Below are 15,812 nucleotides of genomic sequence, written 5' to 3' on the forward strand. Positions count from 1 at the left end.
CATATCGCGATGTACTAATCCTGGTATTCGATTGATGGATGTGATTCGAACTTGAAGATGCAATGTAAATTGACTATAATTGGATTCTCCATATAAGTATTTATGAAATTTTGGGTCTATTTATACAAAAGTGTTATTAAAATATAAACTCTCTAATGCCCAAATTTTTGGTGGAAAATTTTATTTTTCCCGAGATAATTTTGAGCCTTTTTATTTTTCAAAGAAATACTTAACATATCTTGTTTGATGTTTTTCTTGTTCCATATTAAGTACTTTTATTATTTTTAATCTTTTTTGTTTATTTTTGTTTCTGATAGTATTTGGAATATTCTACCTCCTATAATTAAAATTTGCCTTTTTTGTTTATTCATGGTTTTTTAAACACTTTTTCAACTGTTTACAGGTTTTTCACATTTTCTGCTATGGGCCCATCCATAAACAACGTGGACACTTTTGTTGAAATCTCTAGCCCAACCCATCGTGGCAAATTTCCATACTAATAAAATCGTTTTTGTTTGTATGGAACATGGACAATCAGTTTATTGATGGTCTCTATACAACGGTTCCATTATTATTAAAATGGTATAAAGTGCATTGAGGCATAGTCATGGACAATGTGGGATAATGAATTTATCTGCCAACTTACACGAAATTGAAAAAAGAGGATTTACGTGAAACTTTGTCAAAGGGGTAATTTTGGTACTGATCACGAATCTGAGGGTCATTTTTTGATATCTTGTGACGGTGGGGTTGCACGGCCCCTTCCATTTCTGACATTGCGAAAAAAACGTGTTTTTCAATAATTTGCACACTGAAACGGCGATGAGATGGAAATTTGGTGTCAAAGCGACTTTAATGTAAAATTGGACTCTCGATTTGATGGCTATAAAAATAATGGCATCAGTAGTGCGGTGCCTGTGTGGACGCGCAGTCCTGTTTTTTTTTTCTCGTTTTATTTTCCGTCTCTTTTGTGTCGCTATTTGTGTACAGGGGGTGATTGGATTTCTTCTTCTTCTTTTTTCATTTATTTTTTGTTCGCGCGTTCGTTGGCCGATGAATTTTATTTTTGTTCTCTTTATATAGTTTTCGATAGAAACGATCCGATTTTTGTTATTTGAGACAAGCAAGTCGTATTGCTGGATTAAGTCCTTTCCATATCATCGAGGATCGGAAGGCACGTCGACGGATATGGTTTAAGGCTTATGATATAAAATAATTTTAATGAATGAAGCCCTTCCTACATCATCGTTGATCGGAAGGCACGCCGACGGAGAATTTCTGGAGAATCGCGGTCGAATTAATACTATATTTAAATCCCTAGATAGGTATCTTTCCGCAGCCGGCTGCCTAAGATTTTTAAAATTTCAACCGATAAACAAATTGCTCATGGTCGCATCACCTACCACAGTGAATCCTGACCTCATACCCATCTTACTAACCCTCAAAACTCATGTGATACTTTGTCGGAGACGCAGTCGATTTGGCGGTCCCATCACTCAAGTATCGGACTAACATTCCCATCCACTTCCCCGTGTCTTACCACTGGTCGTGGCCGGCGTCGGTATTGATCAGCACGATAGGGACCTTTGAAAATTGCGAAGGGGTGATGATTGGTTCCTACTTTTCATCTGTGGTCCACGGAGCAATGTTTGGGGGTCCTGGTCAATAACGAAGTAGCAGCTACGGGTAGACACCAATGCTATGCTATGCTATGCTAAATTGGACTCTCGATTTGATGGCCTACTTAGAATTCCAAAAAATGTATTTTTCATCAAAAAAGAATACAAAAATAGTTGTAATACCGCCACCATTATTCGTAATACGATTTAAAAACAATTGAAACATTTCATTTTAAGGGAAACTGACTTTTTGAATCTGTAATACATAATTGCATGATTGCTTTGTTTTTTTGTTTTTTTTTTTTCTAACTTTGTAGGGTTATTTTTTGAGTTACATACTAAAATTCTATAAAGACGTATAGCAGACAATCAATTTGGTTATTCATTGCAATTTGTGTTCTACTAAAAACATTAAATCTCTTGGCTTATAATTTCTTGTTAAAAAAATCCTTTAAAAAAATTACATTAGAATTCTAATATAAAATTTATTACTTTTTCTTACTTTGATACCGATTGAAGAAAAAGAGCATGATAAATTTCGTCAAAATTATCATCAAATATTTAAGAAAATTAATCATTAATCGTTCAAATTTGACTATAGAATAAAGCGGCAAAGATAGCTGATATAAAACTACTTATTCGAACTAATTTGATAGTCATAAAACAAACATTTTAAATGGACTGAGCCTCAAACTTACTTTGCACATAGAAACATCCCTCCTCGCGATTGGATTCTCATGACATTTAGATTACGAATTTGATTGATTCAGTCAACAATCGGCTAATATATTTATAGCCTTATAGAATACACTGAAATAAATAAAAAGTACCAAGTTCCTAAATTCTAGGAATTTTGCCACTTTTCCTTATTTAGTAATCGGGTTTTTTGGATTACTTAAGAAGGAAAGGAGGTGAAATTCCTAAAATTAAGGAATTTGGTACTTTTTTTTTATTTCAGTGTATATTTTCAATTAAAAAAAAAATCCTCATTGAGCCTGCAAGCTCAAGTGGGCTTCTAATTTGGCCTGCTATTCATGAACGTTGGACACTTGTGATCAAGAATAATTTAATCCCCAAAGTATTCGAATAACTTGAAAAATATATATAAAAAAACTAAACCGACAAACCATAAATTTGGTCAATTTTATTTAAAAATAAAAAACTGATCTAAATTAATGACATAAAAATAATCGAAATGATAGAAATACAATATAAATAGCAGAATCAAAGTTTTCCAAGAAAATTAAAAAAAAACCAAAAAAAAAGTTTGTTATACTTTTTTGTTCGCAAAATATTGCATATAATATTTTAACTAATTATTTCGTACTGGAAAAATATATTTGTTTTTAACAAACATTTTCTTCACGACAAAAGTGCTGCTTATTCCTTAATCATTGTCATCATTTACTTAATTAATACCGTACCAACCTTCATATACTTTGTCAGCTGGCCATACAAAAATGATACGTCAATATTCGAAAATCTGTAACTTTTGAAGGAATTAATTTTAAATTTCTATTGAGGATGACGACTATTCAGAAGAAAATAGGTACAAGGATTTTTTGCAGTGTTTTTTCACAAAAAAAACTCAATTTCTCTTAATCCGTATTTTTTTTTATTTTCGAGATTTTTTGATATGTTTAAGGGGAACAAAACCCGCTACTTTTGAGTATGGTCAAAAATTTGGCTACCGAGTTATGATTTAAAAAAAAAAAGCGAATTATGGAAAAATCGAAAATTTATACAAAAATTTTTGGCCTCAATTTTAAATGTAAAATTAAATTTGCAATCAAAAAGTACGTTTTCCGATACAGTCCAGACTCGATTATCCAAAGGCCTTGGCAAAGTTTCACTTCGGATAGTCGAATCACCACAATTTTTTTTTTTTTTTGTTCTCATATTTTCGATTTTCTAGTATCATAAAGATCATATCCCTGAATTTTTAAATCCAAGATGGCAGCCAAAATGGCGGTGATGAAATATTGAAAAAATATATTTCCTAATTTAATAGGCAGTCAACTATTCAAATTTGACTAAAATTGGGTCACAGAATTCAAATTAAAAAAAAATTAAAAATGCGAAAAAAAAGGCTTCGGATAATCGAATCTGGACTGTATTTCCACTGAGAGTTTGATTTCAGCGAAATATTTGATGTTTTTTGATTTTGCAAAATAGTGACCATGAAAATATATGATTTGAAAAGTTCAGAAGGCTATAGCCCGCCAGCCTATCGAACTCCCCTATGGTTAAGTGAGATGGCTTAAGCGCCACTCCCGAAGGAGACCATCCACCTGTTTGTCGGTTTGCCCAGCCGTAGAGACCTCTCGAGGGGGGTTCAGTAATCCCGTTTCGGGACAGAGAGTTCTGTGGGGGTGTAAAACGCGTCGGAGGTACTCCGACTAGCGTACCAAGCCACTACCCAGGAAGGGTAGCTGAAAAAGAAACCGGAAACGGACTGGAGACCTCAGGGCGTGATTCATCACCTGCGGCCTTCAACAGTCCACCTGAAACAGTGCAACAGAAAAATAGCCAGTGGTCCAAGGGATTCGGAGCCCTGACTCCAGTAGAAAAATAAAGTAAAATAGAATAAGGAAAGTAAAGCGGTCGCGAATAACATGAGCCGACTCTCTCGGTCACCCTAGCATAAGTGTTTGTTTTATAGCTACTGTGTGTCTAGGTTGAGTGCAGTAGGAAAAACATTTGTAGTGTTTTGTGTTCGTTTATTTACAGTGAGTCATTCATGTTTTCGTACGTACGTTTGTGTTTGCCGGCGATCCTCCCCTCTTCCTTTCCCTGAGATCCTGTTACTTCATCCAAAAATCTACCGTGTGTTTGTCTTCCTTCCTCTCTCTTCTTCTTCCGGTTTAGGTGTGTGTGCTATGTGCGTTTTATGTATTCATATTTGACGTGTCGGAACAATCTCGACGCGCAGCGCCGCGCTACTTAGTTGGTAAGGTTGGTAGCGGGCGAAAAGGTGTGGGCCATGGTCTTACCACTAGTGCATGCTTTACTCACGGTTTGCGTTCGCTGTCGACGATCACGTGGTCGTCTCGATACCTGTTCTGCTGCTGCTGCTGGTTTCGAAGAAACTCTGGACGATCGGTTGGTGTTCTCTGCGGACGGCGTCTACGACGTCATCACTTGCTGCTGCTGCTGCTGTTGCTGCTCCCCGGTTAGCACCGGACGGGACTCGAGCACGTGGTGGGTCGCACCTGCGAGGGAACCTCGACGACCTACTTTTGAAGATCTGCTGCTGCTGCTCGGTGGGAACGCTCGTTAGCTGGTTGTTGGTTGCCGGTTCGCGTGTCCGCCTTCGAGGCCGGACTTCTCTCCCTCTTCACTCGCTTGGTTTCCTAACCTTCCAGGTTAGGTTGATGGCAGTTGGCGATCGCGATGGCGGATGCTGATCGCGATGGCGGTTAATTCAAGGACGCTGCGGTGACGGTTGCTGCTGTCCTGTTACGGCGTGGCCGTACAGTCCCGCTGCCGAGCGCGGTTTGGCGAGCGCTGGCCTTCGGCGGCGTGGGCGTTGCGGCCGGTTCGAAGCGGTAGCTGGTCCCCGGTAGATCGTGGCCGTCTTTGACGAGCGTGGCGGTGTCGCAGAACTGGCACGGGACACGGAATCACGGGTTAGCGCACGTTAAGCCACGAGGTGGTCGGGTTCCGGACTTACCAGGAATTCTGGAACGCACATGCACGCAGGCTTACACACACGCACACGACACGGCACTAGCACAATCTACTAATCTCGCTAAACTAGCTAACAGGGAAAGGACAGAGAAACACATTACACTAGAGATAACCTAAAAAGACAAACTCATGGAAACTAGAAACCTACAATTTAATCACGAGACGCGCACAATCGAGGGCCACTGGTGCCTCTTCCGCGGAACTGATAAAAGTGAACCGTTGGGCGCGTCATCAGAACGCCGAGACTTATGAGAGGCTTCAGTTCCGAATTCCGTTCCCTCTCACGGTTACCAACCCTGGACAATAGCTTGTCATTCCCTAGACAGCTTTATCACCTCCACGATCTCATCACCCCGAACCGCGAAAACGCGAAACTCTTCGCGAGATTCGTGCGGCTGGCTCTCCCCGATCTCCTGTGCTGGCTCACCTCAAGAGCAGAGTTTAAACCACTCGGCCATCTGGTTGAACGGAAAGCTTTTGGGATAACTGGCGCAAAAGGTACTCGGCATTTGAGTGACCAAAGGAATGAGCAAAGGTCACTCAGCAAGAAAGCTCTACTCTGCGGCGTGTACGTTTAATACAGTTTAGGTATTTCTACTTCCCAATCATACCGACTGTACTTTTACTCCATATGTACTCGTTACAAGGCTTATAAAAAACTAACAGAAAAATTTAAGTTTTCTAAGTCTTACCCAAACAACCCTTCATTTTCTAATGTCGATATTTAAGTGACTAAAAGTTCGATTTTCAATGTTCAAAAATGAAACATTCGTGAAATTTTGCGAACAATATTTTGAAATCAAATTTAGGTTTAATTTTCAAATGAAATTACGAGAGGTGTATCGTTTTTTGAGCCGTAGTCACCGCCACTGAAGATACTTTCACAATTAATCATATTTAATATCACTTACTTGATATAAGGGATGTTTGCGGCCACGTGATACTTTGCACCGGGGTCAAAATCAAGTTCAGACCTCAAAACCGGTGGCTTTAGGCCTCCAAACTGTTCCCTACAAAAGAAAAGCAAAAAAAAAGGTAGGATTTTTTTAGTATTGCAGTTACATCCCATAGAATAAAATTCTTAAAATGTCACCTCAACAGCACCCAGTGGCAGTTGTACTGCTCCTTCCGCACCTTCTTGTTGAACACGTCGTACCGCCACGCGTCCAGCGCCAACGCGTACGGCAAGAACACGACCTTTTCCAGCGCCAGCGAAAACAGAAAGTTTATGTCGTGCGCCGTATCGTCCACGTTTTTCTGCACCAGACCCAGATTCTGCAGGTGCTTCGGGTTGGCCACCGACAGCGTCACGGCGTCCCCGATGGCCTCGTGGAAGCCCGGATTGGCCCCGTCCCGGAAGACCTTGGGGTTGTTGCGGTAGTTGAGGAAGTACTGCACGTGGGCCAGCTCGTGGTGGACCGTGATCAGATCTTTGTGGGTTACTGAGGTGCACATCTTAATGCGGTAGTCCTTGCCGGTGCAAAAGTCCCACGCGGATGGTTGGCAGAGGACGGGTCGGTCCGGGGGTTGGGTGAAGATCGACGTGAGCCAAAAGTCGGGCGGGAGGGCGCTCATGTTCATGGACACGAAGAACTCCTCGGCGATTTGGAACATGACCAGCGGGTTGTAGCCTTGCTTTTGCATTTCCGGTGTTACTTCGAGGAAGCTCCTGCCCGGATATGGAATCAGGATGTCCAGGATGTTGTTCCAGCTTTGGCCGTACATGTCACCCAGGATGTGGTCCGGGATTGGGGCGTTTTTGTTGATTTTGTCCGGACCGTAGAACTCGCGCAGCTTCCGCCGGACGTACGCGTGGAGCATTTCGTAAAGGGGGAGGATTTCGTTCCAGACTTGTTCCATTTCTTCGCGGAAGTTGCGGGATTCGTACGGGAACTGCCAGTACTGGGCAGCGTTTGTGAAATCTGTAATGCGAATTCGAAAATTAGACACAATTTGAAGCAGATCTACGAAGGACTTACTGTTGACTCGAGCTGCATCGTTGGTCAGATCTACAAGTTGTTCAAAGAGTTCGCGCATGTTTCTTCCAGTTTTCCGGCGGTATTCAACCCAAGTCCAGGTTAGCTCGTTCCAATCTCTGCTCTTGGCCATGATCTGTAAAAAATAAAGCAAAAGCACGTTCTTCGATATCTTGAACTTTCAAGTGTTTAAAGATCCTTACATCCTTCAAATGCGGTTGAAGTCTCAAACCACACTCAAATGGTCGTTCGAAGGCACAAATCTGGGCTCCATTGAAGATTGCCAGCATGTCGTTTACGATTCGATTGTACTGAAATTAATTTGTCAATTAGTTAAGCTTTTTGATATTTTAGGTAATCTTTATTTTACCCTATCAAGCTGATCGGGCGGGAGAGCACTTGGTCCAATGATTGACATAAGTCGAACCTGTCGGTACAACTTGTCATCGAAGATCTTACTCTGATCAATGTGTCGCATCTGATCCCATAGGAGTCGCTGGAAGTCGTTGTAACGCTGCTGGGCTGCAATCTGTGAATTATGATACATTTTTCTTAAATTTCCACTATCTCTTATTCTCATAAATATTTTAAATTTATTAGGAAACTTAGTACAGCGACTTTGTCATGCGTTTCTTTTAAGCAAGTAGTTATTAGCAATAATTAATGTTGTAATATCACATTATCACGTAATTGTCAAATCTTCAACTTGACCCTGCAATTATCTATTTCAATAACTCGTCTCAATGTCACCCCCAAAAAAACGCATTTTTTCCAAACCTCATTTTCCCATTCTTCTCGCTCTGCCCCCAAAGTTCAATGTTAGCGACCGTTTAAAACAAACGGTTATCGTGCCCAACCAGCCACTGGTCTACGCCTTAATTCCAAACAAAAATAAAGTTCGCACTCTTTTTTCCCACAGTAATAAAAAAATCTTTTGAATCGTCTGACCCAGGCCACGCGACCACCAGGCGGCGACTTTACGGCTTATTCATCGCCTCTCTCATTGTTGTGAATCATTTTTCCTCACTTCCCCAAGCTCAGTGCTAACCATGCTAATTTTCCACCTCACCAAGCCTCGGTAGCTGCTCAGAAAAAGATTTATTTTTGCGTGTCAAAAGTCCTCCCTCAAGATAGAATAAGATATGGTTCGTCTCGATTCTAACTTATGAGGAATTATCTGCAAAATCACAACAATCTTGCAAAAAAAACCAAAATGCAAAATTTCTGGTGTAGATAAAAAAAAGGTGTTTAAGTCACTCTCTACATCATTTTCATAAAGAAATTTTTATTTGCCATTATAGAGCAATTATGCATGTTTCAAAAAAATTATTTAAGAAAGTACTGAGAAGTATCCCAGATTTTCGCAAATTATTTCGCGATTTGTTTTATTTTAAACATTTCATTTGGATGAAAATCTGTATCTTAAGATGGGATTTCTGAAAGATTTAGTGTCTTCGGCAAAGTTGTTGATTATAATTAGGACGATTTAAAAAAAATAGTTACGAACTAAAAAAAACCATTAATTTAATTATCTTTTATTCAATAAAAGTTTGGTTCCCAAAATAAGCATGATTTTAGTTTTCGTTTTTTTATATATATTTTTTGGCACCAGAAAGAAATCTTTTGAGCCATAGTGCATGATGGTGCTAAATCTGATTCCAGAGAATTTGAAAAAAAAATATTTATTTTGATAAAGTACACCGTTTTGGAGCTGAAGTCACTTACAGGTTATGATTTACGGATATTATAACATTTTTCGTATTATAAAATAATTTCAAAAATTTTAAATTTGGTTTAAAATTTAAAATACGGAAAAAAGACTGATTGAAAATATCAGAAAATTTCTCAAAAGTTCAATTTTTTATTATTGAAAATCTATAATCAATAGTTTCAAAAATATCGTTTTCAACATGCAACAAAAACGAAAAGAAATCGAAAATAGATTCATAAAGTGGATATAGCTTGTGAGAAGGAAATTTTAACTAAAAAGATTGTTAAGTACTTTTCCATATTCAATTTAATTTTAAAAAATGATTTAAAAAATTGCCGTTTTGACGACATATAAAAACATTTCTTTTTTTAAATCATATTTCCGGAACCAGATTTTGGACCATTAGGCATAGGCACTGGCTCAAAATATGTCTATTCAGTCCCCTAAAACTTATCAAAAAATTTCGAAAAATAAAATAAATTTATAAATAAATGAATGTTTAATAAAAAAATCGTTTAATTTTTTGTGTATTTGTTTCATTTTTGAAAGACACGCCAAATTAAATAGAAAATTCCTTCACATACCTATTTTGTATGACCAGCTCATCTTTTTGCAACTGAGTGTTTTGTTATATTATTGTTATTTATAGCAAGAAGGTTTTTTTTAAATGGTATTTGGAAATATAATTAAAAACCAAAATGTTTATTGATGTCATTATTCTTAAAACAAAGCTAAATATAAGAAATGTTTCAATAAAGAAAAGATTTCCAATAATTCAATGTATATTGTACCAGGATGATTTCAAAAACATCAATTTTTAAAAGTATTTCAAAAGGATAAGAATTTTCAGATAAAATTTTATTTTTTCCATATTGCTCAAATGATGAAACAGATTATATCGCAAATTAATAAAAAAAACTAAATAAATTTTGGAATTTTATTTATTTGAAAAACGAGAACAGAGAAACTCAAAAAAATATTTATTCCTTCTACTAGTTCAATAATGCATGAAATAAGAGTTTCTATCAACTAACAGCAATTCAAAATAAACATTTCTCGACTGGATTTGAAATGTATATATTTTCAAAATATTGAAAAGGGCCAAAGCCTCAAAAAAAAGCAAACCATTTGTTTTTCAATTTCCACTTTCAAAGAGAACTTCCTCACGATTCTTCTCGATTCTAACTTATGGTACATGACGTGGCGGGCCATACGTGTATGTCAATGTCAAACCACCGCAGATTCCCACAATTGTGTCGGTCGGTCACCAAAGCCGACCCTTGCCGACCCTGGCGACAAAACCTAGCAACGATACCATACGTGTTTGCGGTGAACTCAGAATTCAGAATAGGAAACCACTAATTCGTGCCTATTAATAGCGGAAAACAAGCCCCACAATGAGAAGAAAAAAGCCATGCTCTTACCGCCTCAACCTGCGTCGCATCGTTCACGTTCGTCTCGAAGTTCCACTGGGCGGCCACATTCAGCGAGCACTCGAGCGAACTCTTCCGGTCGATGTCGGCCAGGAAGGTTTTCAGCTTTTCCGTTTCCGCCCGGAAGCGACGCTCCTCCTCGACACTCCGGAACGACCCCGGATTGAACGAGTCCCGGGGACGACCGTTGTCAAACTGGTCGACGGGGCCGAACTGAGGCCTGCGGTTCGGGTCGAAGCCGCCGTTCGTTTGTGGTCCGTTCGGGTTGTACGGAGTACGGTCCTGGTACAGATTTGGGTTGTCTACGTCGTTCTGGATTGGCCGGCGTCGGTCGTTGGGGTCGTAACGGCCGTTTTCCGGATTGTAGCGGCCGTCCTGGTTTGGGTTGTACGGAGCACGGTTCTGGTAGAGGTCCGGGTTATCTACGTCCGACACGTACCGGTTGCGGTCCCGATTGTACGGGTATTGACCGCGACCGCGATCCCGATCTCGGTCGTAAGGGTTGCGGTTGCGATCGAAGTTGTTGCGGTCGTCATCATTGTAGTTGTTGTACCGATTGCGATCATCGTAAGAAAAGGGCTGAAAAGAAATATTCATAGAATTTTATTATATTTGATTTTCGTGGAAAATTACTGTATTTAAACAGTCAGTTGCTTAAAATAGTGTTTTTGAGCTAAGTTGATCCACATATTAGCAGAAACCACTCTTATTTAATAAAGAGGATAAATTACATCAGATTTGCCTTTTTCAAATATTTTATGCACAACATTTTACAGCTTTTGCAAACATGTCTAAAATAAGAGTTATTTTGAATATGAGCAACTCTCTACCAAAACCGGAAATGGATTTTATTTGTATTTTTTTATTTAGCTCAAATTGGTGGGGGCCGTTATTTTGTGTCACTGATTCACCCTTACAAGTCTCCATACAATTTTGGCTGCTGTCCATACAAAAATGGTACGTAAATATTTAAACAGCTGTAACTTTTGAGTGAATTTTCTGATCAATTTGGTGTCTTGGGGAAAGTTGTATGCATTGTTGAGGACTATTGAGAAAAAAATAGGTACACGGAAATTGTTTTTTGCCGATTTTTTAATTAACATTTGTTCACAAAAACTCAATTTCCCAAAAAACTTATTTTTTTTATTTTCGAGATTTTTTAATATCTTTTCGGGGACAAACACCCGCAACTTTTGAGCCATAGAGAAACATGGTCAGAAAATCTGCCGCCGAGTTATGATTTTTTGAAAAAATAGTAATTTTTGAAAAAAAATCAAAATTCATGCAATAACTAATTTGACTTACTTTTTTATGTAAAATTGAATTTTCAATCGAAAATTACTTTATAGTTTTTTTGATAAAGGGCTCCGTTTCCTATATATAGCCACTGAAAGTTTGATTTTAGCAAAATATTTGCAGTTTTTAAATTTTTAAAATAGTGACCATGAGTGACCATATCTGAAAATATTTTTGTTTTGAATAGTTTAGAAAATTTTCTATGAAATTGTCTAACAGAATGACTCGTAAAATCACACTTCTACTAAACATAGTCCTTAAACAATTTGCTTGAAAAAATATTTTAAGGGTTCGTGCTGATGCTTCTGATAAATTTGTTTAAAAGCGATAAAACTTTGGTGACTTCGAAAATGTGGCTCGGATTGGCATACCTAACCCTCTGTAAAGCAGGTAAAAATCATGGTATTTTTTATTTAAGATAACATTTCTTTCTTTCAGTAACAACACTTATGAAAACCCAAAAGTTCAAAAATTAATATTTCTATAAGAAAAACAAAGTAACAACTAACTTTTGTGATCTGAACCACTGAGCAGGGAACTCAATTTGGTGAAAATTGCAAGTAAAGTTCAAACTTAATAAACAGTTTTTATTGGAGAAAAAGAAAAAAAATGTGCGTGATCTACCCTCTTAAAATATGACAATTGGTTTAACAGAAAAATATCAATTCCCAAATATTATTAAGCATAATAAACCATTTATCCCAAAATATTATTTACGCTGAAATTGAGAAAAAATATTGTCAAACCTTTGAAAAAATTCAGTGTTTTAAATTTGGATTGATTTTGTAGTCGTTCAAAAAAGAAAAAGTTTAATCAATGTTTTTAAATTAAACAACATAAATGTTATATTTTATTAAAATGAAATAAAATATTCAGTTTATGTTCATTTCTTGTACTTGACTTTTACATTTTGTTTTAATTATTAACTAGTTTGGTTTTAATTGAAAGGTCCATTCATCTATCGCTTATCACAATTCATTGCAATAATTGGTATTAACGCAAGCAGGAAATTCAATTACAGAAAACTGCTAAAATAAGATATTTCTCAAAATAATGACAACTGAAGCTAAAACACCTTGTGCTATCAGTTTTAAAATCTATCCATCTAAAAAATTATCCAACTGGGTTTACTAAAATGCTGTTTTGTTTTGAAATCATTAGTTTTCATAAAGTCGCCATTCTGCGAAAAAAAAAGTTTGGCAAAAAACCTTTTTGCGGTATTATACCCGAAATTTCACTAAAATTGAAAACAAACAATACAAAACAGCATGACCAATGCACATAAATGCTCTTTAAATTTTTATTTTCAGATAATCAAACATATTTTTCAAAAATAAAAAATAAATTAGCTTCCTGATTTCACGAGCTTATGTTGAAGTGGGGGCGACAAAAATTTGGACAAATGTTTGCAACGGCCTTAATCAGGAAAAAAATGTCTGTTTGAAGGTTAATTTAACAATATTTTTTGTTAAGCATGAGGTTAATCAAATCCTAATTTAATAATTCCTCTTAAAAATAAATACAGCTTTGTTTTTTGTTTGCATTGAAAAATATTTTTAAAATCGAACATTACAATTGCTATTTTATGTATTAAACCTGGGATTAATATAGAATTTGAAAATAATGTTTAATATAGTGTAGAGCTCAGATAACCCTCTTATCACCTCAACCTTAGGATTAAAAACTAGTCATTTGAAATCATCTAATTTGGTATCCTTTCATTTAATAATTATCTCAAATTACTCAGATTAAAAAACCTGAACAAATGCTACTGTCAACACAACTGAATTCCTAAGCACAGAAAAAGTATGACATTTCCAACGTGTTCACAAGCTTGGGAATTTAATATTTTCACATCCCCTAAACTCACTCTATTCGGCCGATCCTGTCGATCCCTCTGATCATCATTGCTCCTCCCTTCCGGATAGTTTTCCTCCTCGTCATCCCTATCGTCGTACGGCGGTCCAAATCGTTCACTTCGACTGTGGTCAAAATCATTCCCAGCCTTCTTGGTGTCCCCTTCTTCTCCATCCTGCAGGTCGTCCCGATCGCGATGCTGACCTGACCGCTCACCGGTGTAACTATTCGGCAACACCTGTGGCCTTCCCTGCAGATCGCGGTTGATTTGACCTGCCGGAATGTTCAACTGGGGATCCGCTTCTCCATGGGTGCTTATGATAACTTGCAGTAACAATGCAACCCTCAGAAGGGTTTCCGACATTTTTTGAGACATTTTTTTGCGCTTGAATTCGTCACTTGTGATGAAATTCTCTTCTTTTCACTTATGTAATGCACTTAACGGATGTTTTCTCACAGTTTAAATATGCAAATTAGATGTGGGTCATATTTTGGGGGAACTAATTTAGGCTATTTGGATGAATGGGTTTCACTTTTCACCATATGTAAATTAGGTAAGCTTGGGTTTTTACTTATTAACAACAGGTTGCGTTATTGCTGAGTTTCACTTTCGTTTAGTTGATCTTCTTGCATCTTTTTTAACTAAGCAATTTCATAAGAAATTCGTAGCATCACATTTTAATTCTTCACAATTTTCATGAAATCTACCAATATCTCAAAACACTAAACTCCACGATCTTCACCAACGCAGTACCTAGAACTTTCCAAACCAACCAACTTCTCCACAACTCGTGGGGTTCCTCCCAATACCCTTAACCGTTCGCGGCGAGCTTCCGACCAAGACTGGGAATCGGTTCCGGAGCCCGGAGTCAAGTTCCACCAGTACTTTTCGGGTAGGGACAGCTCATATCAACAATACATAACAGGTAATGCACGTACACACACTGGGTTTTAAGATGCGGGTACTTGGCTAGATGTGTGAACCTTCGGCCAAGTCGTCGACGTTGACGCCTCTGATGGGAACCTGATGAAAAGAATCGTTTTTACTATCTGCGACCCGGCGCGTAGTCATGCTAACTAACAACATTCAAATTAACCCTCGCGGCGCGGTTAGAGCGAGATAACGGCTGGTGGTGACTAAGTAACTGCACACACACAGACGGACGTCCACCTACGCCGCACGTAGAATCGCCGCAAAGGGTCGAGGGAGTAATAGAACCGACAATTGGTGTTGTTGTTTTATGCACAAGTACAAGCTCAATGGCTATCGGATGTGTGCATCTGCGATTGTTGTGCTTGTGTGTTGCTTTTCTTTTGTATGTGGACAAGTGCACTCACACTCACACACGCAAATGGTGTGGTTTTTCCTCCAAGCTATTTACTGGAGGTGATTAGAATTGTTGGCGACAATATCGTCTTGGATAGTAAATTCTTAAAACGAGGGGTATGTTGAACAATATTTTATTAATTTTGAGTTAATTGTTAAACACTACTAAAAGTAAGTTTCACGATCTCAACTTTTTGAATAACTCGAGAAAATGGTTCAAAACTCTGCACATTTCTTATTATTTTTTTTTTTCATGGTTATTAAAAAGTAAATTCTTGATATTTAGAATTCCCGGGTTGGACAGTGTTATATTTTTATTGTTGTTGTTTTACCGAAAAAGAGTAAATGAATAATTTTATGACAACACAGATTTTCCCTTCACTTCTTAAAAACTTCAAATTGTTAAAAAAAAAATAAACAATAAAGTCTTCAAATCATTAAATATTATCAAAAACTATGAATTTGAATTACTCATTTTTATCAGCAATAAACATTTCTGAGAAAAGGTTCATTCAGGCGATTGGGGTTTTGGGAAATCCAGAAGAAGGGTCTTATAGATATAAGTAATGCAAGGACAAAGATGATTTCAAAAAAATAAACCGAACATTTATTTGTGAAACTGAATTCAAAGAATCTTTAAAAAAAAACATTTCAACAACCCCTCGCTATTTACAGACCGCGAGACTTCAACGTGCGCTAAGAACAGAACCATTCATTCCGTTTTGCGACTTGATGAAAATTAAACCGTCCTCCCGCGAATAAAAACACCGTTCAAGCGAGCCCGTGAGTCAAAGCCAGCAAATTGCTTACGCGCAAGCTCAGTGTTGTGAATCAGTCGTGCACATGCAATTACGGCTCTTTAGGTGACCACCACTCTAAGCCATATATGCCTCATAAACTGGG

General features: G+C 37.7%; 1 protein-coding gene across 1 annotated transcript in view; it reads right to left on the reverse strand.

The window, feature by feature from the left end:
• Positions 1-14,648, reverse strand: part of LOC6042071 (angiotensin-converting enzyme) — a 238,985-nt gene extending 224,337 nt beyond the window's left edge. The window contains exons 1-7 of the mRNA XM_001851173.2: positions 13,596-14,648; positions 10,421-11,008; positions 7,656-7,814; positions 7,489-7,596; positions 7,289-7,421; positions 6,403-7,231; positions 6,221-6,319 (exon numbers count right to left, since the gene is read on the reverse strand). Coding sequence (XP_001851225.2) covers positions 6,221-6,319; positions 6,403-7,231; positions 7,289-7,421; positions 7,489-7,596; positions 7,656-7,814; positions 10,421-11,008; positions 13,596-13,958 — 2,279 coding nt within the window. The 5' untranslated portion in view covers positions 13,959-14,648. The remainder of the gene's footprint in view (positions 1-6,220; positions 6,320-6,402; positions 7,232-7,288; positions 7,422-7,488; positions 7,597-7,655; positions 7,815-10,420; positions 11,009-13,595) is intronic.
• Between the last annotated feature and the right edge of the window lie 1,164 nt (positions 14,649-15,812).

Source organism: Culex quinquefasciatus, chromosome 2 (assembly GCF_015732765.1).
Source record: "Culex quinquefasciatus strain JHB chromosome 2, VPISU_Cqui_1.0_pri_paternal, whole genome shotgun sequence".
NCBI classification, from domain to species: Eukaryota; Metazoa; Arthropoda; class Insecta; order Diptera; family Culicidae; genus Culex; species Culex quinquefasciatus.